Source organism: Carcharodon carcharias, chromosome 29, assembly GCF_017639515.1.
Source record: "Carcharodon carcharias isolate sCarCar2 chromosome 29, sCarCar2.pri, whole genome shotgun sequence".
NCBI lineage: Eukaryota > Metazoa > Chordata > Chondrichthyes > Lamniformes > Lamnidae > Carcharodon > Carcharodon carcharias.
The window spans coordinates 4,956,457-4,979,043 of record NC_054495.1 but is presented as its reverse complement, the minus strand read 5'-3'; the positions used below and the strand labels follow the sequence as shown (position 1 = coordinate 4,979,043).

Sequence of the window (22,587 nt, the reverse complement as noted above, 5' to 3'; positions counted from 1 at the left end):
CTGACTTCTCTGTACATAAAAACATATTGTTAATTTGGTTGAAGGGCTGTTTCAACCCAGCACCCTTGCCTAACACGTTCAGCCTGTGTACCAATTGTGGCATCAATGTCACTGTGCTCACTCCCTTGCTAAACGCAGAAATCTAATTGCAGAGCCTGTTTTCTCTTTGTGTGTAAATATATATATCGGAAGCGTGGAGCTGCTCAGCTGGGTGGACCGTCCATTATGTGAGTCATCCTGCTCTTTGAAAATTGCAACGGAAATAAGTAAAAGCAGCTGTCACCCGAAAGGTATTGAGACAGCTTTTGTGAGGCACCATCTCCCCAGAGTGTCACCTGCTTTCACCTGCTGGGGAAGCAACGGTGAATGTTTCCACTTCGAAATGGCATTAATGGTTTGGATGTCGACGGCATATGTTGCACTTCTGTCTGGTGAGTTTACAAGCTTGTCAATCGATTTGGTGTTCGAGGTTTTATTAAAAAAAAGTGCTTCTGCTTCTTATGTCCTATTTGAAAATATTGAAAAAGAACTATTTTTTAAAAAAGTTTCTTTATGTGATGTAGGCTGGCAATGTTGGCGTTTACCCCCCACCTCTAAATGTGCTTGAACTGCTGCAGTCCATGTGGTGTAGGTACACCCACAGTGCTGTTAGGGAGGGAGTTCCAGGATTTTGACCCAGCGGCAGTGAAGGAACGGCCGATATATTTCCAAGTCAGGATGGTGTGTGGTTTGGAGGGGAACTTCCAGGTGGTGGCGATGTTCCCATGCACCTGTCATTGTCCTTCGATGTGGCTGACGTCCTGGGTTTGCAAGGTGCTGTCTTGTTAAGTTGTGAACAACCCTCTGAGAGAAGAGATTCCTCCTCACCTCCATCTTAACTGGGAGACCCCTTACTCTGAAACACTGTCTCCCCACGTTCTAGATTCCAGCAGGAGGGGAAACATCCCCTCAGTGGGCTGCTTTGTCCTGGATGGTGTCGAGTTTCCTGAGTATTGTTTGGAGACACATCCATTCAGGTCAGTGGGCATCACACTCCTAACTGGTGTCTAGTAGATGGCGGATAGAGTTTGAAGATTCAGGAGGTGAGTTAATTGCAGCCAGAATTCCCAGAGTCTGCCCTGCTCTTGTAGCCACAGTGTTTATATGGCTGACCCAGCTCAGTTTCTAGCCAATAATAACCCCCAAGATGTTGATAATGGGGGATTCAGTGATATAATTGTGTTGAACAACAAGGGGATATTGTTAGATTCCCTGTTGTTGGAGATGCCCATTGCCTGGATCTTCTGTGATGCCAACCTTACTTTGCCCCTGATCAGCCCAAGCCTGAAGGTTGGCTAATTCCTTCTGCAGGCAGGTACAAAGTGTATCAGTATCTGAGGAGTTACAAATGGCGCTGAACATCGTGCAATCATCAATGGACATCGTTACTTATAATACTTATACATGCATATTTTATATATATATATATATATGTTATATGAGTATAAATGAATATAAGAATAGTAGTAGTCCATTCAGTCCCTTGAGTCTGTACTAACAATTAATTAGATCATGACTGACCTGTACTTGAATTTAATTTAGTCACCTTTGATCAAAACCCTTAAAATCTTTAATTTTATTAATCATGGAGATTTAATCAGACACGGGGCCCACCGCCTTCTGCGGGAAAGAATTCCACGTGTCTAGTCCTGTTTTGAGCAAAAGGGCTTCCTGATTTCATTCCTGAGCTGCTTAGTTCTCAAGCTGCCATTAAGTTCTCTTGACATGGACCGCCCAGCCACCAGCGGGAAAAGCTTCCCTTACCCACTCCATCAAATCCTTGCAACCATTTTCTACATTTCTGTAAATTCAACTCCCCAGCTTCAGAATTCAATGAATTAAAAGTCAAGTTGAGGCAACCCGTCCTGTTAATTTAACCTGTGAAGTCTCTGTATTCCCTTGGTGAATTTGTGCTCCCTCTCCCCAACTGTCCCCTACCACCCCCTCACCTCCCACCAACCCTCTCAAGGACAATATACATTTGGTGTGGTGTACAGCACTGAATGTAATGAGGGGTGATCTTATTGAAGCATATAAGATCCGAGAGGCCTTGACAGTGTCGATACGGGGGGATGTTTCCCCTCCTGCTGGAATCTGGAACATGGGGAGACAGTGTTTTAGAGTAAGGGTCTCCCATTTAAGATGGAGGTGAGGAGGAATCTCTTCTCTCAGAGAGTCGTTCATCTGTTGAATTCTCTATCCCAAAGATCAGTGGAGGCCAGGTCACTGAGTTTATTCAAGGCTGAGTTAGACAGATTTTTGATCGACAAGGGAGTTGATAGTTGAGGGGGGAAGACAGGAAAGTGAAGTTCAGGCCATAATGAGATCAGCCATGATCTTATTGAATGATGGAGCAAACTCGATGGGCCAAATGGCCTACTCCTGCTCCTATTTCTTATGATTTTATCGGATATAGAACCTACAAAGAACCCACATATAACAGCAACAAAAACAATGCTGGTCTGGTTCTGATGAAAGGTCACCTCAATCTGATTGATTAACTGTGTTTCTAGCCGCAGATGCTGCCTGACCTGCTGAGTATTTCCAGCAATTTTTTTTTGTTTTCATTTCAGCTTTTCTGCACCTGCCGCGTTTTGCTTTTGCATTGACTGAATGGTACCAGAGCTGAGGGACTGCTGTTATGTGGAGAGACTGGAGAAGCTTGGCTTGCACTCTTTCAAGCAGAGAAGGTGAAAGGGAGATTTAATAGAGGCGTTGAAAACCTTGCAGGGCTTTAATAAGGAGACAGTGTTGTAAGGGTATTGTCACTGGTCTAGTAATGTCAAGACCCAGGTTAATGTTCTGTGAATGTGGCTTCAGCCCCCACCAGCAGTAGCTGGTGGAATTTAAAACCAATTAATAAAAATCGACAATTGAAAGTTAGCCTCAGTTATGGTGACCATGTCAACTATCACTGACAGTGATAAAAACCCATCTGGTTCACTAGTGACCTTCATGGAAGGAAATTGACTGTCCTTGCCTGGCCTACATGTGACTCCAGATGCATAGCAATGTGGTTGGCTCTTAACTGCCCTCTGATATGGCCTAGCAAGCCAGGCAGCTAGGGGTGGGCAAGCAATGCTGCCCTTGCCAGTGACACCCACACCCCAAGACAGAAAATCAATGCGGAGAAATTGCTTCCTGAGGTAGAACAGACAGGAACCAAAGGCTCCATAGATAGCACCTTCCAAACCCATGACCACTACCAACTAGAAGGACAAGGGCAGCATACACATGGGGAACACCACCAGCTGGAAGTTCCCCTCCAAGACACTCACCATCCTGACTTGGAATTATATCAACCATTCCTTCACTACCGCTGGATCAAAATCCTGGAACTCCCTCCCTAACAGCACTGTGGGTGTTCGTACACCACATGGACTGCAGCAATTCAAGAAGACTTTCCACCACCACCTTCTCAAGGGAACGAGGGATGGGTAATAAATGCTGGCCCAGCCAGCGAAGCCCACATCCCATGAATGAATATCAACAAATAGAGGGGCATGAGGAAGCATTTTTTCTTTCACACAGTGAATTGTTGTGATCTGGAAGGCGCTGCCTGAAAGGGCGGTGGAAGCAGATTCAATAGGAACTTTCAAAAGGGGGAATTGGATAAATACCTGAAGTGGGGAGACTACAGGGAGACTACAGGTAAGCAGCAGGAATATGGGAAATTGAATGATGCAAGTCCTATATTACAAAACCGACTACACCATAAAAGACCTTCATTAACTGTTAGGGACCTCATGAGGTTGCGAGAGACCATAAGACCTAGGAGCAGAAATAGGCCATTCGGCCCATTGAATCTGCTCCACTGTTCAATGAGATCATGGCTGATCTGATAATCCTCAACTCCACTTTCCTGCCTTATCCCCTTAACCCTCGATTCCCTTACTGATGAAAAATCTGTCTATCTCAGCCTTGAATATACTTAACGACCCAGCCTCTACAGTCCTCTGCGGTAAAGAATTACACATATTAACTACCATCTGAGAGAAGAAATCCCTTCTCATCTCTGTTTTAAATGGGTGACCCCTTACTCTGAGATTATACGCTCTGGCCCTAGACTCTCCCATAATGGGAAACAACCTCTCAGCATCTACCCTGTCAAGCCACCTAAGTATCTTATTTCTTTCAATAAAGTCACCTTTCATTCTTCTAAACTCCAATGAGTACAGGCCCAACCTACTCAATCTCTCCTCATAAGAAAATCCCTCCATCCCCGGGACCAACCTAGTGAACTTTCTCTGGACTGCCTCCAATGCCAGTATATCTTTCCTTAGATAAGGGAACCAAAACTGTTCACAGTATTCTAGATGTGGTCTAAATTGTGCCTTGCATAATTTTAGCAAGACATTCCTATTGTTATACTCCATTCCCTTAGAGTTCCAACTATTTCTTTATTGACCTATCACTGCATTCTAAATTCCCTAATAACTCAAGGACTGTTACATTATGTAATACAGCATACATTCTTCCGTATTCGAATGTTCATGCCGATTTCTATTTTGACAATGGCAGATCAGGATTTTGATTAATTGGTGCATATGGAGCCAAGAGTTCATAATACTGAAGAGGGATTAACTTATTAAATAGAAAATATCACCATCGTTTTAAGCTAAGGGGTGGTAGATTTAAATCAGAGATGAGGAAGAATTATTTTTCTCAAAGTGTCGTGAATCTGTGGAGTTCACTATCTCAGAGTCCAGTGGAACTGGGACGCTGAATAAATTTGAGGAGGAGATAGATAGATTTTTAATTAGTAATGGGTTGAAAGGTTTTGGGGAGAAATTGGTGTTGAGGCCAAAATGAGATCAGCCATGATCGTATTGAATGGCAGTGTAGGCTTGAGGGGCTGAATTGCCTGCTCCTGCTACTAGTTCTTATGTTCCTTCTTTGATTCCTTTAGTTTAAGAGGTTGGCCAATTCTGGAAGGTTGGTGATGGGTAAAAATGTGCCTTGGACTATGAAGCTATTGGATGTAATCACATCAGCCACTTAGTTGCAATGAAGTAAATGGAACTTGAGATCACATTGGAAATACACCGGGTGACCGATGCTATATATCCTGTTATTTTTCCATGGAGCCTCCTAACACTCCACTGAGTCCGGGTATAGCCTGCAGGTCACATACATTGGGTTCACCGCCTTGGGATTTTTTTTGACCCATTCGTGGGATGTGGGCATCGCTGGCTAGGCCAGTATTAATTGCCCATCCCGAATTGGCCTTGGTCAAAGGGCATTTAAGAGCCAATCACATTGCTTGTGTGTCTGGAGTCACATGTGGACCAGGCCAGGTAAGGAGGGCAGATTTCCTTCCTTAAAGGATATTAGTGAACAAGATGGGTTTTGACAACAATCAACAATGGTCATCATCAGACTTCTAACTGCAGGTTTTTAATGAAATCAAATTCGATTATCTGCCATGGTGGGATTCGAACACTGGTCCCCAGAGAATTACCCTGGGTCTCTGGATTATGAGTCCAGCTGCAGTGTCAACTCTCACCAACAGTAAAACTCCTTCTTCAGCCACACTCTATTCCCCAGGTTACACCTCCCACTGGCACAGGCCAACTGCAAAGCGACAGACACTCATGGCTCTTACTGACTGGCTGAATGAGTCAGACACAGTTTCCAATTCTGGGAATGCCTCAGTGATGAATGGGTCATATCGCTAGTCTTTAGTCACTGCTACCCGTCTACCCACAGTCCATCGAGGGTCTCAGGGTCTTTAGGCAGCTCGGTTTTCTGCACATTGCTACGTTGCGATCCAGCCCTGCATCTCCCTCAGATGCTGGAAATCCGGCCATTTCCTTTAGTCCTCCCCCCAACCTCCCCCCCACCTCCTCCCCCAACACAACCAACACCCATCGCCAGGACCATCTTGTGAAAGATGTTGCTTCTTCCACCACATGTAGGGGTTAAGTACAAGCTGCACCTTAATGAGGGCAAGCATGTTTTAAATTGAAAGCCATCGCATTACTTCTTATATTCCTTCCAGTCCCCGATTGCCTTCTTCACTCTTTTCTCAATTTTTTACCACAGCCCTCTCTCTCTCTCCCTTTCCATAACATCATCCACTATCTGTCCTCATTCGCTTGTTTCCATGCTGTGTTTTCCATAGTTTCCCTGCACTGTGTCCGAGTATTGCCCTGCACATTACAATCCCCGGGTTCACTTTCCAGGGTCACCTCCCATCTTCAACCAATCCCCAAAATACCACCTTCAGCCAAACACTTGCCCCAGGTTACAGTTCACAGAACTTTAAAGGCACAGAAAGAGGCCATTCAGTCCATCGTGCCTACATCAAATCAGGATGGTGAGTGGCTTGGAGGGGAATTTCCAGGTGGTGGTGTTCCCATCTATCTGCTGCCCTTGTCCTTCTAGATGGCAGTGATCATGATTTTGAAAGGCGTTGTCGAAGGAGCCTTGGTGAATTCCTGCAGTGCACCTTGTAGATGGTACACACACTGCTGCTACTGTGTGTCGGTGGTGGAGGGAGTGAAAGTTTGTGGATGGGGTGCAAATCAAGTGGGCTACTTTGTCCTGGACGGTGTCAAGCTTCTTGAGTGTTGTGGGAGCTGCACTCATCCAGGCAAGTGGGGAGTATTCCATCACACTCCTGACTTGTGCCTTGTAGATGGTGGACAGGCTTTGGGGAGTCAGGAGGTGAGTTACTTGTAGCAGGATTCCTAGCCTCTGGCCAGGCCTTGTAGCCACAGTATTTATATGGCTAGTCCAGTTCAGTTCCTGACCAATGGTAACCACCAGGATGTTGACAGTGGGGGATTCAGTGATGGTAATGCCACTGAACATCAAGGGGAGATCGCTGGATTCTCTCTTGCTGGAGATGGTCATTGTCTGGCACTTGTGTGGCATAAATGTAACTTGTCACTTCTCAGCCCGAGCCTGGATATTGTCCAGGTCTTGCTGCATTTGGACATGGGCGGCTTCAGTATCTGAGGAGTCTCATGTAAAAGCCAAAAATATTAATGAAAGCGAAATCGCCCAAGGAAAAATGAGTTCTTTATTTAGCATATGAAAAGGAACATCGGAACGGGAGGAGGTCATTCAGCCTCTCGATCGTGCGCCGCCATTCAGTTGCTCTGCTTGACATTCAGTACTGCTGGTGCCAGTGCGGCTGAATATCGGGCCGAGCGGAGAATGGGCGAGTCACGGTATATCGCACATTTATCGCGAGCGCCAGGGACCAGATTTACCCCGGGCGGAGCCTTGTGGGTAGGCTGTCGGACAGGTATGGCTGCGCTTTCTTACTCCTCACATATGCTTGTTGAGGAGTTAATGTTCCTTGGGGGCCTCTGATTCGGATTGAGGAGAAATCAGTTACCAATGTGTTTCCTAACCCCGCCAATTATTGTTGTTCCTGCAGCTACAACCAGTAACCACGTTACAGCTGTGACCCTTACCGCTCTTGTTGGGACTGAGGTACTGCTTCCATGCCAGATAACACAAAGCAACTCAAATTTGACACAGATCCAATGGAAAAAGGTCACTGAGAATAAATCCTTCGCAGTGTATAATCCTAAATTCGGGATATCAGTCCCAGATGAAAGGTACTCCAGTCGGGTCGTTTTCAGTAGCCATTCACCGCTGGACGGATCAATTCTATTGAAGGCTCTGGAGATGGAGGATCAGGGAATGTATATTTGCGTGTTCAATCTATTCCCTCAGGGAATAGATAAGAAAGTAATGAATCTAACGATTTTAGGTGTGTATTCTACATGGAGTATTGTTCACGTGAAGATTCATCTGTGGGGAAATGTGATGTTCATGCAGAGAGGGGGAGGGGTTGAATTTTGGGTTGTGTATCCGGGTGTAAACTTAATACCCCTGCAATTATCTTCAAAACTGTTGTGTAATTCTAACACTTTAACCTAGTCACATTCTAGCTCCAATTCATTATTTTATCATAGAGCTATTACTGAGATATTTAGTATTTGTTTAGCAGTTGCAAGTGAAACTTTTATTTATGGGAAGGTTGGGATTGTCAGACCTAAACGAGTAAAGTTTATCATATTCGTCTTCTCCCATTATTGATAGCCACACTCTGCAAAGATATCAGAGCCATTGACGACTCTCAGCAATCAATCTGTACCAATTAATCTCTAACAGGTACAGACATGAGACAAGAGAAATCCCCTTCCCCAGCGCTGGAGAACTTTGGGAAGCAGATCTACACCGCAAGCATGTTGCACTGATCCCGCGTCACTTCACACACTCTGTCAGATACAGTACCCCTCCCTGTATTCTTCACCCTACTGCATCTTTTTGACGCTCTGTCCCACTTCCTCGCCGACCACAATCGATCCCCCATCAGTCGCTTTCATGGTCGATTCATAGATCCACTTCTCTGAGTCCTGGTCTGGCCTGCAGGTCACAGGCATTGGTTTCACTGTCCTGGGCTTCAGTGCCACCTCTTACCCTCCACCATGGTTCCAACACTCTTCCTTCAGCCGCACACTAGGCCCCCCAAATTGCGCCTCCCAGTGGCACAGTCCCGTCCTTGTGGCACTTGCTGATTGGGTGATCAAGTGCCAATGATACAGTTTCGATCATGGCCATTTTTCTCAGTCCTGAATCTGGAACATCTCCAGCCTTTTGTTTGCCATCGCCGCAAAGACACCCCCTTCCCCCCATAAAGATGGGGGCAGGGCCCAGAGCCAAGCCAGTTTCTCACATGTTGCTGCATTTCCACCCAACTACCCAACCCTCTCAAAACCCAGTACTCCGACCATTTCCTTTGGTCCTTCCGCACCCAGCAGCCCCCACAACACCCATCGCCAGTCCCAGTCCCATCCAAGACCCATCCTTTTGGCACCATATGTAGGGCATAAGCACAAGTTGGATCTGACTGAGAGCAATAATGTGGCTGAATTGAGACCAATCGCTTTACTTCTTATATTCCTGCTCATTCCTTCCATTCTCCCATTGCCTTTGTCCCTCTCTCCTCACTTTCTTACCTCGGTCCCGTCTTAGCCCGTAACATCATCCATGATGCAGTTGGGCCATTTGATGGAGACATGTAAATATTGACAGGATCTGGTTTCTGTATCTTTTTGCTCCGGATTAATTTAAGCTCCTGACATGTTTGAAACAGACGTTGAGTTAATTTCTTGTTTATCTCCCCAAGCAATTCCCAATAACAGGGCGATCCCGGTTCCCGCATGGACTGCTGATTCAGAAGTGCCAGTGGAAAATTGTACTTCAGCCTACGGGAACCCAGCAGCCGAGATCACGTGGATTTCTGGTTCCCCTGGAAACTAAACAACAACCCTGATTGAAAACAACAATGGGACAGCAACTGTTATCAGCTTGTAACTCTTTCGAGTACAAACCCGTTTCCATCTGTTTCAGATGAAGTTACATTGTTTCATAGTTTGCCATTATGAGATTTGAACTCTTGATAATCTTTTAAATGAAAACCAAATCAACAAAATTGGGATAAATCAGGCACAGCCCCTAATTCAGGTCAGCTGTAAAACCAAGGACAAAAGTTTAAAGGAACCTTACAAACTTTAAATCAAAATGTGATTAAAGGGGTCAGCAAAACACCCCAGTCCTCACGGTGCCCACCGAGCATGGAAGGCCTCGAGCATGTCAGCAGACACCACGTGCTCCCTCTCCAGGGACATCGGGCAGCGAAAGTAGCCGTGGAAGAGCGACAAACAATCGGGCGGGACTCCCCCGTCGATAGCCCGCTGCCTGGACCTGTTAATGGCCAACTTGGCCAGGCCCAGGAGCAGGTTCACAAGGAGGTCCTCCTCCTTCCCGATCCCCTTCCGCACCGAGTGTCCATAGATCAGGAGCGTGGGGCTGAAGTGCAAACAAAACACCAATAAAAGGTTTTTCAAATAACTAAAAAGGAAGTGCAGCCTACAACACCCTATGTATACATGGTCCATGGACTCCACAAGACCGCAAAAAGGGCACGTGTCCTGAGAGTCCGCAAACGAGCCGACTGGAGTACCTTTCATCCGGGACTGATATCCCAAATTTAGGATTATACACTGTGAAGGCTTTATTCTCAATGCACTTTTTGCATCCGAGCTGTGTCAAATTTGAGTTGCTTTGTCTTATCTGGCATGAAGCAGTACCTCAGTCCCAAAAAGAGCGGTATGGATCACAGCTGTAACGTGGTTACTGGTTGTAACTCTTCTGAGTACAAACACGTTTCCATCTGTTCCTATTCAGATGAAGTTACATTGTTTCATAGTTTGCCATTGTGAGATTTGAACTCTTGATCTTGGGGTTACAAACCCAGTACCATAACCACTTGTCTATTTAGGCCAAGCCTCTGTTATTAGCTTGTACAAGATGGCACCAATGACTATGATAATGGTCAAACAGTGACGTATATTATCTCCCACCCAGCATCAAACAGCACAGATAATTACATGATAAAATTATCGATCCTCTGTCAGTTCCGTATACAAAGACAATTGATTCCAAAGATCGCTCGGTAGAGCAGAACTTGAGTATTGCAGAAAAAAGAGACACGTTGAAGCTTTTCACCTTGCACTCATCAGGACACCTCACAATACTACCGATATAAGGAGAAAACAACAATTTATACTGCATGTGAAGAGAGTGCTGGTTGGTTGGCAAGCGGACTCTGATTGGGCTCTGTGTATTAATACATGTGGCTTCCTGTACACACAAACGTTGTTTTCCCTTCATCTTTGGTATTCTTGCAAAGTGTCCTGATGAGTGGAAGACAAAAAGTTTCCACGTGTCTCTTTTTTCAGCAATACACAAATAATGTAATCCAATTCAAAGTGCGCTACCGTTGAGGAACAAGACAGCAAGCTCCTCCCCTAACTAGAGAAGTGTTAAACTTCCCTCACTGGCTGAATTGACATTTTCTGGATATCCACGATTGCACAATTGCTGGGCTGGTTCAATGTGATCGGTTGTGGTTGATTCGCCAGCCGCCCATTTGTAAACCCCAGCCGCACATATTAAATAATTCAAGAGCGATCATTTTCTTTGGGTGGTTAGAGTTAAGGGAGCTTGCATGTTAAACTGTGGTGGTTTTCCTTTGAGGTTATCGTTGCTGCACACAAGACAGGTGATTCACTTAACATGAAAGGCAAAGACTGTTTTAAATATGTCGATGGGCCAGAGGTACTAACCTGCCATTTCCTGCCACTGTGGCCTGTTGAGCAAAAGCACCAATGTGGATTCTCTACAAAAGCAGAATTACCTGGAAAAACTCAGCAGGTCTGGCAACATCGGCAGAGAAGAACAAATTTGACGTTTTGAGTCCTCATGACCCTTCAACAGAACTAAGTAAAAATAGGAGAGGCCTGAAATACAAGCTGGTTAAAGAGGTGGAGGGGGGGGGGGGGCTGGGGACAAGAAAAGTGGGGGTGGGGGTGGTTGTAGGGACAAGCAAGCAGTGATCGGAGCAGATAATCAAAAGATGTCACAGACAAAAGAAGAAAGAGGTGTTGAAGGTGGCGATACTATCTAAAAGAATGTGCTAATTAAGAATGGATGGCAGGACATGCAAGGTACAGCTCTAGTGGGGGTGGGGTGAAATAAGACTAAAAGGGCATAAAAGGTATAGATTTAAAAATAATGGAAATAGGTGGGAAAAGAAAAATCTATATAAATTATAGGAAAAACAAAAGGGAGGGGGAAGAAACAGAAAGGGGGAGTGGATGGAGGAGGGAGTTCAAGATCTAAAGTTGTTGAACTTAATATTCAGTCCTGAAGGCTGTACAGTGCCTAGGTCGAAGACGTCACCTTTGGAAGGTGCTGTCTAAGGATCCTTGGCGAGTTGCTACAGTGCATCTTGTAGTTGGTACACTCACTGCTGTAACTGTGCATCGGTGGTGGAGGGACTGAGTGTTTGTGAATGGGGTGCCAATCAAGAAGTCTGCTTTGTCCTGGATGGTGTCGAGCTCCTTGAGTGTTGTGGGAGCTGCACTCATCCAGGCAAGCGGGGAGCATTCCATGACACTCCTGCATTGTGCCTTGTAGATGAAGTATATTAATTATATATGAAGGTACTTTTCAAATTGCCTCTTTCATTTCCATAGGGCTAGAAAGGCAGATTTTTCTGCTCATTTGCCTGCAATTACAGGATTGCTTGGGCTCCCCGAGTACAGGGAATTTGGTTCATTTTGAGGACATATCTGAAGGATTTTAATGAATTCCCTCACACGAGACAATGGAATACCATGAGATATTTCCTGTTGATCATCCTGGCCTAATTCTAAGGGCCATTGAAAAAGTAATTAATCAGCACATGAATCGGGATGTAATTGTATTTCCCTTGAGTTTTCCCTTCAACTGTTTCCTCATTAAAGCTTCTTTCTTATTCTTCCACGGGATATGGGCATCGCTGGCTGGGCCAGCATTGATTTCCCAGCCCTAATTGCCCTTGAGAAGGTGATGCAAACAACATCCCCCACCAAACCTGGTAATCGAAGAGGCGCGAGGGAGAGCTGCAATAATTACTGTCCACAAACAGTGTACATGACTTACCACCGAGCCTATCCCGTCAGCTCCAATTCCCATTTTCAATGACATTGTCCTTATTTCTTTCAAAGCTTTTTCCTTAAATGATACTGCTGAATTTGTCACAGATTCCCCACCCCCCATTGTGTCCGAGTATTGCCCTGCACATTACAATCATCAGCTTCGTTTTCCAGGCCTGCAGGATCGCCTCCCATCTTCAACCAGCCCCAAAATCTCCATCTTCAGCCAAACAGTTGCCGCAGTTCACAGAATCACAGAATTTTGACAGTGCAGAAGGAGGCCATTCGGCCCATCGAGTTTGCACTGACTCCCCCTCTACAGTTCGCACCGGTCGCCTCAGGCCAACAGCAGCGGTGCAGATCCTCACCCTTCAATGTTAACCGGAGTGTCAGACCTCACGTCTTCTGCATCAGGAGGATTTCTCGGTCCCAGCATTGAAATGCCGCTGCCATTTTGTTTATTACTGCTCCATATCCTGCCCCACCCCCTCCCCCAAAACCATAGTCCACCATTGGTGGCAGAGCCTTCAGTCAACTCCAGCCAAGCTGTCTTGTAATACACCATTACACATTCTTCAGAAGCTCCTTCCTTTGCAATTCCGTTTTGGCCTCTCTCCTCATCCCCACATGCAGCTTGCGAAGGCTCTTAGCTACTTGACACATGAAATGCATGAGAGAAAGTGGTATCCCCCCCCAATAAAAAAAAAACGTGTCCCTATTGCCCTCCCCAAGCCCAACTAACAAGAGATTGTTCCTGCTTTTCCTTCGTTTCATCCCCAAGGTTCTTTCCTTCCATCTTATTCTTCCTTCCTTACTTCCACCCCCTTTCTTGCAGCGATGAATGAGTGAAAGCCTACGAGGCAGCAGCTGGAAGTGATTGGGCTCAGGACCTTGGTTTCACAAGCGTCTGCTGGTTGCCCAAGGTTGTGATGGTTTTACCGTGTCCACCACCGCCCAATATGTCAGGCCTAACTCAATTGACCCCATCACTGCGTCTGGTACAGGAAGCAACAACTGCATCCCGTTGAATAAAAGAAATTGATAACAGAAGCAAGGTTATTGACAGGAAGCTCAGAAAGATTATGTATTATTTTTATTACTAACTTGTACCCATTGTTTTACTTACTGTTCGTTTCTCGTTGATGATTTTGCAGATCATGGGAATGGAAAGCTAATCATCCCATGTGTGACATTGGGAGTAGTGGTGTTTGCTCTTTCCATGTTTCTCATCGTTCTATTCATCAGGCGAAAATGCAGACCAGCAGGTAAATCATCAGAAAATGAAAGGTGAAACCAAATACCTAAACGACTACAGATATTTCAACTCGGTGCTGGTGTTTAATAGTTCCACCATAATATCTTTCAACTTTCTTAGGTTACTCTGGTCTTACCTTCCCACCAGCTTGCTCTCTCATTCAATTCAATTTCCGAGGGTCGGCTATTTGCTAATATTCTACCACAAGCCTGCAAACTATGTAGTTTACACTTCCTCCCAGCCTGCTCCCTATATAGACTCTCCTCTCTTCTCCCAGTGTCTTCATCTCCATTGCTCCTTTACTTATGATGCATCCTTCCGTGCTGCTGCTTCTGATGGGTATGTCTTCCTTCTTCCTCAGCTGAGGATCCCCACTACCACCTGACTAATTGACAGGGCCCCTAACCATGACCACCCCTTTTCTCTCTTGTCAACTCACCCACTTCCCCTATCAGCACCCCCTGCCCCCCTACACCAAAGCCGCTATAGGATTCTACTTGCCCTTATCTTTCACTCCACTGTCTGCTACAATCCAACAGGTCATTGTCTGCCATTTCTGTCACCCCCAGTAGGATACCACCACCAAGTGCATCTTCCCCTCCCCTTCTCTTTGAGCATTTTGAAAGGGACCAATCCCTTTGTGACACCCCAGCTCACTAATCAATGACTTCCCCCACTTCCCGCCACTACAAATCCAGAAGATGCACCACTTGCCTTGTTACCTCCCCACATCCGACCCCACCCCCCAACCCCTTCCCAAATTCCAGGGCTGCAAGTGCTTTTTCAGGGGAAACAGTAATTTATTTACACCTTTTTCAATTTGACGTATTGCCTTTTTGCTGCTCGCAATGCAGTCTCCTCTAAATCAGGTGACCAAATGCACATTGACGATTGCTTTGTACACCACGTCCATCCAGTCTGCAACTGTGTTCCCCAATTCCTGTCATTTTAATTCTCCGCTCCACTCCAACTCTGACCTCTCTGTCCTCGGCCTGCTGCAGTGTTGTAATAAGGCCAATGGAAGGCAGAGGGGAAGCAATATATTTTTTGATTTACACCTGCCTGGGCTTAACTTTGAGTTCAGTAATTTCAGATCATAACCTCTGCCCCTCTTTCTTGGTCAGCAGCTGTTGGTAATCATTCTGCTGTTACCATTTACACCTCCTCTACATTCTTCTTTTATCTCTTTGCATGCCCCACTGCCAACCACTTTTACTTATTGTCAACGTTCCTTGTGTCATTTAATCACATAAGTCGCTTTAAGCTTGTTGCTTCTGTCACCTTTTCCAGCCCTGACAGACGGGGCAACAGTGGAAATGTTTGATCTGTTTCTGCCTCCACTGGAGCTGCCTGGCCTGCTGAGAATTTCCAGCAATCTCTGCCTTTATTTCAGATTTCCAGCAACTGCAGTATCTTGCTTTTGCACCCTCAATCAGAATTGTTGAGCTAGTTTACACCAGCGCATTGCTGCCTTTCATCAGGTGAAACAGCAGATGCGAATGTGCAATAACACAAGTCTCCTAATTTATATTTACAGCAGAAACCTATGTCAATGTTCCCGTTCAAAGAAAGACAATTGAGCAGGTAATTTAAAGCTACATTAATAGTTAGTAATTTCAGCTCTTTACTAAACATTTCACTTCCACTATTGACAGCCTCAACTGTTTGCACCCAACCGGAACCACATGATAGCAATTGGTGTTTGAGAATGTAGCATTTAGCACAAATGGTTCATGTCTTAGTGACATCCCAGACAGTTATCTCTGGAATATGTCAGTGTTCTGTACCACCAAAAATATTGTTCCAATGGCTTTGCATCTTTCCTCCAAGAAACTCGCCATCCTGACTTGGAAATATGTCAGCCGTTCCTTCACTGTCGCTGGGTCAAATCCTGGAACTCCCTCCCTAACAGCACTGTGGGTGTACCTGCACCACATGGACTGCAGCGGCTCAAGAATGCAGCTCACCACCTCCTTCTCAAGGGCACCTAGGGATGGGCAATAAATGCTGGGCCCAGCCAGCGAAGCCCATATTCCCATGAATGAATAGTAAGAAAAAATAGCAGAAGAAAAATGACACAGCTTTTCATTGATATAAGACCATAAGACCATAAGACATAGGAGCAGAAATTAGGCCATTTGGCCCATCAAGTCTGCTCCGCCATTCAATCATGGCTGATTGTTTCTCAACCCCATTGTCCCGCTTTCGATATGAAAGCAGAAGATGCTGGAAAAACTCAATATGGACTCGAAACGTTGACTCTGCCCCTCTCTCCACAGATGCTGTCAGACCTGCTGAGCTTTTCCGGCATTTTCTGTTTCTGTTTCAGATTCCCAGCATCCGCAGTGTTAAGCTGTTCATTGACTGTCACCGGGACACACAGATTTGAGATAATTGGCAAAAAAGCCAGTGATATGTTAAGGTTTCTTTTTCCTCCATGGACCAGGCTGTTATGATTGGAAAGGGATGCTGAATAGGCTGTGGAAACAGATTCAATAGTCAATTTCAGAAGAAAATTGGGCAAATGTTTCAAAAGGCAACTCAGCAAGGTTTTGCAGAAAGAGTAAAGGAGTGGGACTAATTAGGGAGAACTCTTTCTAAAGGCTGGCACAGGCAGAACAGGCTGAGGAACCAGCTTCGGTTCAGTGTGAATTCATGATTCTGTGAATGATTCTCATTTACTACCCAGAGAGTTGTTGACGTTTTTGTCCCCCTGTTCATTGACTGTGTTGTACCCACCTGTCCCCATGTCGTCTTAGCTCTTCTGTTGATGCCAATGCCTGAATGTTCCTGGAATAACCGTATTCACTTTATGTTCCAGGATTCATCAGATGTGAACGCCACTTACATGGTAGGGTGGAAGACATATTTATTTCAAGTGAAATTTTATTTAGGTAAATGAACATTATTGAGATACTAACGAATCACACTTGTGGCAACTTCCCACAGGGCCTGAACTTAGCAGAACAATCAGTCTACAGCGCATTACAGAGGTATAATTTATTCTGCTTCATTAACTGTTAGCCAATCCAAAGACATCATGAGTATATCTGACTGTCATCTATCTATCTCTGCATCTATCACTTATCTATCTATCTATCTATCCATCTATCTATCTCTGTCTATCTGTCTATTTATCTGTTTGTCTGTCTGTGTCTCTATCTGATTATCTGCCTAACTGTCTGTCTACCTATCTGTCTATCTGTCCAACTCTCTGCCTGTCACTCTGTCTGTCCCTCTGTCTGTCCCTCTGTCTGTCTGTCTGTCTGTCTCTCTGTCTGTCTTTCTGTCTGTCTGTCATATCCATCTGTCTGCCTGTCTCTCTGTATGTCTGCCTGTCAAGTCTGTCTGCCATGCCTGTCTGCCTGCCTGTCTACCTATTATGTATGTCAGTTTGTCTGTCTATCTATCATGTCTGTCAATTGAGCATGACTGTCCATCTCTCTGGCTGCCTGTCTCCCTCTCTCTTTCTCTCTCTCCCCCTCTGCCTGTGAAAGATTCTTTCAACCCCCTTCCACTTCCAACCACGATCTTAGAAGTAACTACTGTGCTGTTCCCATTTACTTTGCACAGATTGATTTTCAGGCAATGACTCGACTCACATTTATTTTAAAATCTCTTTTTTTCAGATAAGCTGCTTGCAAGAATGAACACAGCTCAGCCAGACCCCAGACGGTGTTCAACTCTGAACTTTGTCCTGATCTTTCAACATTATTATACAAACCCTCTTGCGGAAATTCTGTTCTCAATGACGTAGACATAGGCAATTGTCATTCCTAGATCTCTGCTTATTTAGTGGTGCAGTAAATTTCAGTGCCTTTAATCAAGATTGTCATCCACCCAATGGGATCTCTCTACCACTTGCAAATGAATGGAACTATTTCTATTACCCGCCTTTCTCAATATCAGACCATTGCCATATAATGTATAACAGCTTTTTTAAAAAATGAGGCACAGGGACCAATTCCACAATTGAATTGTGCATAGCTCTCACACCTGGGCTTGGACAGGGTGCAGAGGGCATGGTTAGGGGGGCAAGTGGGGGGGGGGGGGTGGGGGGGGAGAGTTGAGGAGTGGGGGAGGGGGTGGCTATTTTGTGAGGAAAGTTTGGACAAGCTAGGCCTGTATTCATTGGAGTTTAGAAGAATGAGAGGTGATCTTATTGAAACATATTATATCCTGAGGAGACTTGACAGGGTGGATGCTGAGAGGATGTTTCCCCTTTTGGGAGCCTCTAGATCTAGTGGACGCAGTTTAATAAAAGAGAGTCTCCCATTTTAGATGGAGATGGGAAGATTTTTTATTCTTTCTGAGGGCTGTGAATCTTTGGTGCTCTCTTCCCCAGAGAGCATTGGAGGCTGGGTCAATGAATATTTTTAAGGCAGGGGGAGATTCTTGATTAACAAGGGTGTCAAAGGTTATCAGGGGTAGGCAGAATGTGGAGTTGAGGTTCCAGTGGGATCAGCCATGATCTCACTGAATAGCAGAGTAGGCTCGAGGGGCTGAATGGTCTACGCCTGCTCCTAATTCATATATAGAAGCAGAAAGTGCTGGAAAAGCTCAGCAGGTCTGGCAGCATCAGCATAGTGCTATTGTCACTGTGTTGGTGTTCCAGAGAAACAGGGTTCCAATCTCTGATGAAAACCATTGCTGAATGTTATAAAAAACCAGCTGATGTGATGCCCTTTAGGTAAGGAAATCTGCTATCCTTACATTGTCTAGCCTGCAGGTTGACTCTGAATGAGGGCAAATAAATGCTGGCCTTGCCAGTGGTGCCCACTTCCCATGGATGAATTTTTAAAAATGTAGCCAGTATTCTGGAATTCCCAAACAGCCCACCACCCCCATCCCCCACCTCCACCCCCCTCCACCCCACCACACCACACACCCCCTCCCCCCCAACCCCCACCCCATCACTCTAGGTCACAATCGCTTGCTTCCCTGTCACCAATGACCAAAGTAGGCTCTTGCCCACTTGGAGCTGCATTTCCAGTTGAACCGCTTTTTCGCCCCAAAACGGAGCATATATTATCGACATTGGTCAGAACCATTCCAATTGGAAGGGTGTAGAGCGCTTTCATCCCAGCACTAGGGACAGTTTCATCAATTTGCAGACAGTCAGCTATGAGTCATTCCTTATACTTAGGTTCTAATTGGATCAGCCATTGTTCACCCAGGTCCGATCAATGTGTAATCTTGGCTGGAACAAATTGTAGTCATAGAGAGAGAGAGGTAGTGAGAACACAGAACCAGCGAGCTTGGTGTAGTGGAAATGACACGACTGTTTTTCAATAGGAAAGAGGGGGAGGAATGAAGGTCCTGTTCACAGATAGAAAGCAAAAGACACACAAAGAGTGGCAGAAAATGTTAGAGCATGGGGTGGGTAGGGGTTGGAAGGGGTGGGTAGGGTTGGAAGTGGTGGGTGGTTGGGGAATTGGGTGACGGTGGGGGTTCAAATTGAACTAAAATTCAGTGAATCAATCTGGAAAATTGAAAGCTTATCCTCAGTAATGGTGACCATCATTGATTGTGGTAAAAGAAAAACCCATCTGGCTCACTATTGTCCTTTAGGGAAGGAAATCTGCCTCCTTACCTGGTCTGGCCCACATGTGGCTCCAGACCTACAGCAATGTGGCTGGGCAAGCCATTCAGTTCAAAGGCAAATTAGAGATGGACAGCAAATGCTGGCCTTGCCATGTCCCATGAAAAAAGAAATAAAGCAATTGGATAGATAATTGATGGGCCAAATTACAGAGGTTATGGAATAAGGCCAGGGCGAGAGGAATAGATTAGCCCGCTTTGCAAATGAGCTGTCAGAGGTACAATGTGATGTAGGACCTCACCCGCTACCAATTCATTCTCTGTTTCCACGAGTCCATGCTTTAGAAGAGTCTAAGAGAGCTGGCTTTGTAACTGTCCCAAAAAATCCAGCAGGATGAATGTCATATCTGCACGCCAATATGGACACACGCTTAGGAACGAGAGCAGAACACAGGTACAACATTCTGTGATGGAAATGGGAATGACCTAATAAACAATGATTAAATACTAACACTGGTGACACATGTATATGCTTTAAAATATTTCCTTCTGAATATTTCAACATAAGACAAAAATAACTGATTTCATATATTAGTTGGAATTAATTCTGGTGGACAACATTTAATAGGCCAACTTGGGAATATAAACTAGAACATTAATGCTTTATTACAATGCATAACAAAAATAATACCGTCAATAATACCTCATTTCCCTCAGTGGAGGTGTCACTAATGGAGCGGGGGCACCCCCGGTGGGGGAGATGTAAAATAGTTGAACCAAGATTAGATGGAGGTTGAGGGACAATGTTTCCACCCAGAGCTTGCTGGGGGTACTTAGACTCACTTGCTGAAATCATGGTGGAAGCAAAATCCCTAATCACATTTAAAACGGGCTTGGATTTTCACAAGGGTACAGGCAAAGTGCAAAAAAGTGGGGCTAGGTTGGATAGCAGCTCCTCGGCCAGCACAGACATAATGGGCCAAATGACCTCCCTTCGTGTTATATCACTGCACGACCCATTATAAGCAGAAGGCTTCACTCCTGATGAATTGTATGAGTGAACTTGCATCTCTGGAACATGGTGGAAAGCCAAGTCCGGAGACCTGAGCTGAAAGCCACCTATCTGTTGCAATAGGGACCTTTATTCAACACATGTCCTCAGACTTTAATATGTTAACCATTTTCACCCAGAAGGATAACGTTTAATTGCAACACTGAATGTAGACTTTATAAATCCAGTAACATTGCACTAATCTTCAAGTTACAAACGGCAGTGGGGTAGATTATTTGGGTTTGGAATAATGGTTTTATTTAAGTCCAAATTGTGTTGCAATGCAGTGTAACATCTAAAAGTATTTGAATGCCTTGAAAGTTAGCGTTCAGCTTTAGCAGCACTCCACTGACGAATATATCAAAAAGTGGAATAAATCTACTTCTGTTTGAGAATGCCATACACAATGCCTTCTGAACCAACCTTATCTTCACTGGAACATTTTCTCTTTGTGGTATGTCCTATGCTGGGACATGTTCGGGGAGGAATACACGATCTCATGATGTCACTGCTAACGCAAAACCGGGTTTTACCATCGCAAATACTTTATCATCAGGCACTAAACATTCCTTTCCAATATTTTCTCTGCTTACGAAACGGTACAGGAATGTCTGCACATAAGAACAGCATGATTATCTCGTTTGACACATGGGAGTAAAACACAACTCTGCAAACTGAGAAAATACAATAGGGACTTGAGATCAGAACCACAGAGATGCCCCAAAGTGCCTCTCAGTCAATGATGTATTTTTATGTGAGGTAACTGATGCAATGCACGAAACGTGGAATCCAGCTTGTGCACACCAAAGACTTTGCAAACGCATTGGAGGTGGTTCAGAGGAGTTTTACTAGGCTGATATCTGGAATGAGTGGGTTGTCTTATGAGGAAAGGGTGGACAGACTACGCTTGTTCAGAGGAGCGAGGGGTGATTTGATTGAAGATTCTGAATGGTCTTGACAGGGTGGATGTGAAAAGGATGTTTCCTCTCGTGGGTGAGTCCAGAACTACGGGGTACTGTTTTAAAATTAGGGGTCGCTGTTATGACACAGCAGTTGGTCGAGGCTGAGTTATTTAAAATCCCAGAGAGAAACTTTAATCAACTGTCACAACTTTCAGTCGGTATGGTTGAGATGCAGCTCGGAATTCAGCAATAAAATCAACAGGCCTCAAGAGTTTTTTTCGTAAATTAAGTTAAACATTCACTAATTTAACAACAAATTTAAACACATACACATGTCTGCAAATTATTACCAGAATAACTTTTAAACAAATCCCCAAATTAAAAACACTCCCAGGTAAATCTTCACCAATGCAACAATAATCCATTGACTTAAACAGACATCGGGCAAAGCACATTTTATCTTATAAATTCAAAATGAGATTCCTTTCAATTTGTTCCTTTGCAGACAGTTGTAGGCTTACAGGCTGGTTAGATCTCAAATGCCTCTGACCCACACCCAAAACTCTTTTCTGTATATACCTAGCCTTCCCAATGAATGTCCATTTCCAATGTATCACCAGGCCCTTTGAACTCCACATGCATATTTTATATATATTTTATATATATACATAGATATATATGTTATATGAGTATAAATGAATATAAGAATAGTAGTAGTCCATTCAGTCCCTTGAGTCTGCACTAACAATTAATTAGATCATGACTGACCTGTACTTGAATTTAATTTAGTCACCTTTGATCAAATCTTAAAATCTTTAATTTTATTAATCATGGAGATTTGATCGGACACGGGGCCCACCGCTTTCTGCGGGAAAGAATTCCACGTGTCTAGTCCTGTTTTGAGCAGATGCTGCCTGACCTGCTGGGTATTTCCAGCATTTTTTTTTTGTTTTCATTTCAGCTTTTCTGCACCTGCAGCGTTTTGCTTTTGCATTGACTGAATGGTACCAGAGCACAGGGACTGCTGTTATGTGGAGAGACTGGAGAAGCTAGGCTTGCACTCCTTCAAGCAGAGAAGGTGAAGGGGAAATTTAATAGAGGTGTTGAAAACCTTGCAGGGATTTAATAAGGAGACAGTCGTGTAATGGTATTGTCACTGGTCTAGTAATGTCAAGACCCAGGTTAATGTTCTGTGAATGTGGGTTCACCCCACACCAGCAGTAGCTGGTGGAATTTAAAACCAATTAATAAAAATTGACAATTGAAAGATGGCATCAGTTTTGGTGACCATGT

General features: G+C 44.7%; 1 protein-coding gene across 1 annotated transcript; it reads left to right on the top strand.

Annotated features, from left to right (window-relative positions):
- Positions 1-298: 298 nt before the first annotated feature.
- Positions 299-17,764, top strand: LOC121271111 (T-cell surface protein tactile-like). The gene is made up of 7 exons (XM_041176875.1): positions 299-431; positions 7,430-7,768; positions 13,700-13,810; positions 15,338-15,384; positions 16,622-16,651; positions 16,750-16,793; positions 17,430-17,764. The coding sequence occupies exons 1-7, from the start codon at positions 383-385 to the stop codon at positions 17,431-17,433; spliced, it is 624 nt and encodes a 207-aa protein (XP_041032809.1). The 5' UTR covers positions 299-382; the 3' UTR covers positions 17,434-17,764.
- Positions 17,765-22,587: the final 4,823 nt, after the last annotated feature.

Excerpts from the sequence above, each read along its gene's own strand:
- LOC121271111 (XM_041176875.1), top strand. The coding sequence starts at position 383 with ATGGCATTAATGGTTTGGATGTCGACGGCATATGTTGCACTTCTGTCT. Across the intron at positions 432-7,429 it reads ATATGTTGCACTTCTGTCTG|CTACAACCAGTAACCACGTT; the intron begins GTGAGTTTACAA and ends TTGTTCCTGCAG. Across the intron at positions 15,385-16,621 it reads AAAGAAAGACAATTGAGCAG|GATTCATCAGATGTGAACGC; the intron begins GTAATTTAAAGC and ends TTTATGTTCCAG.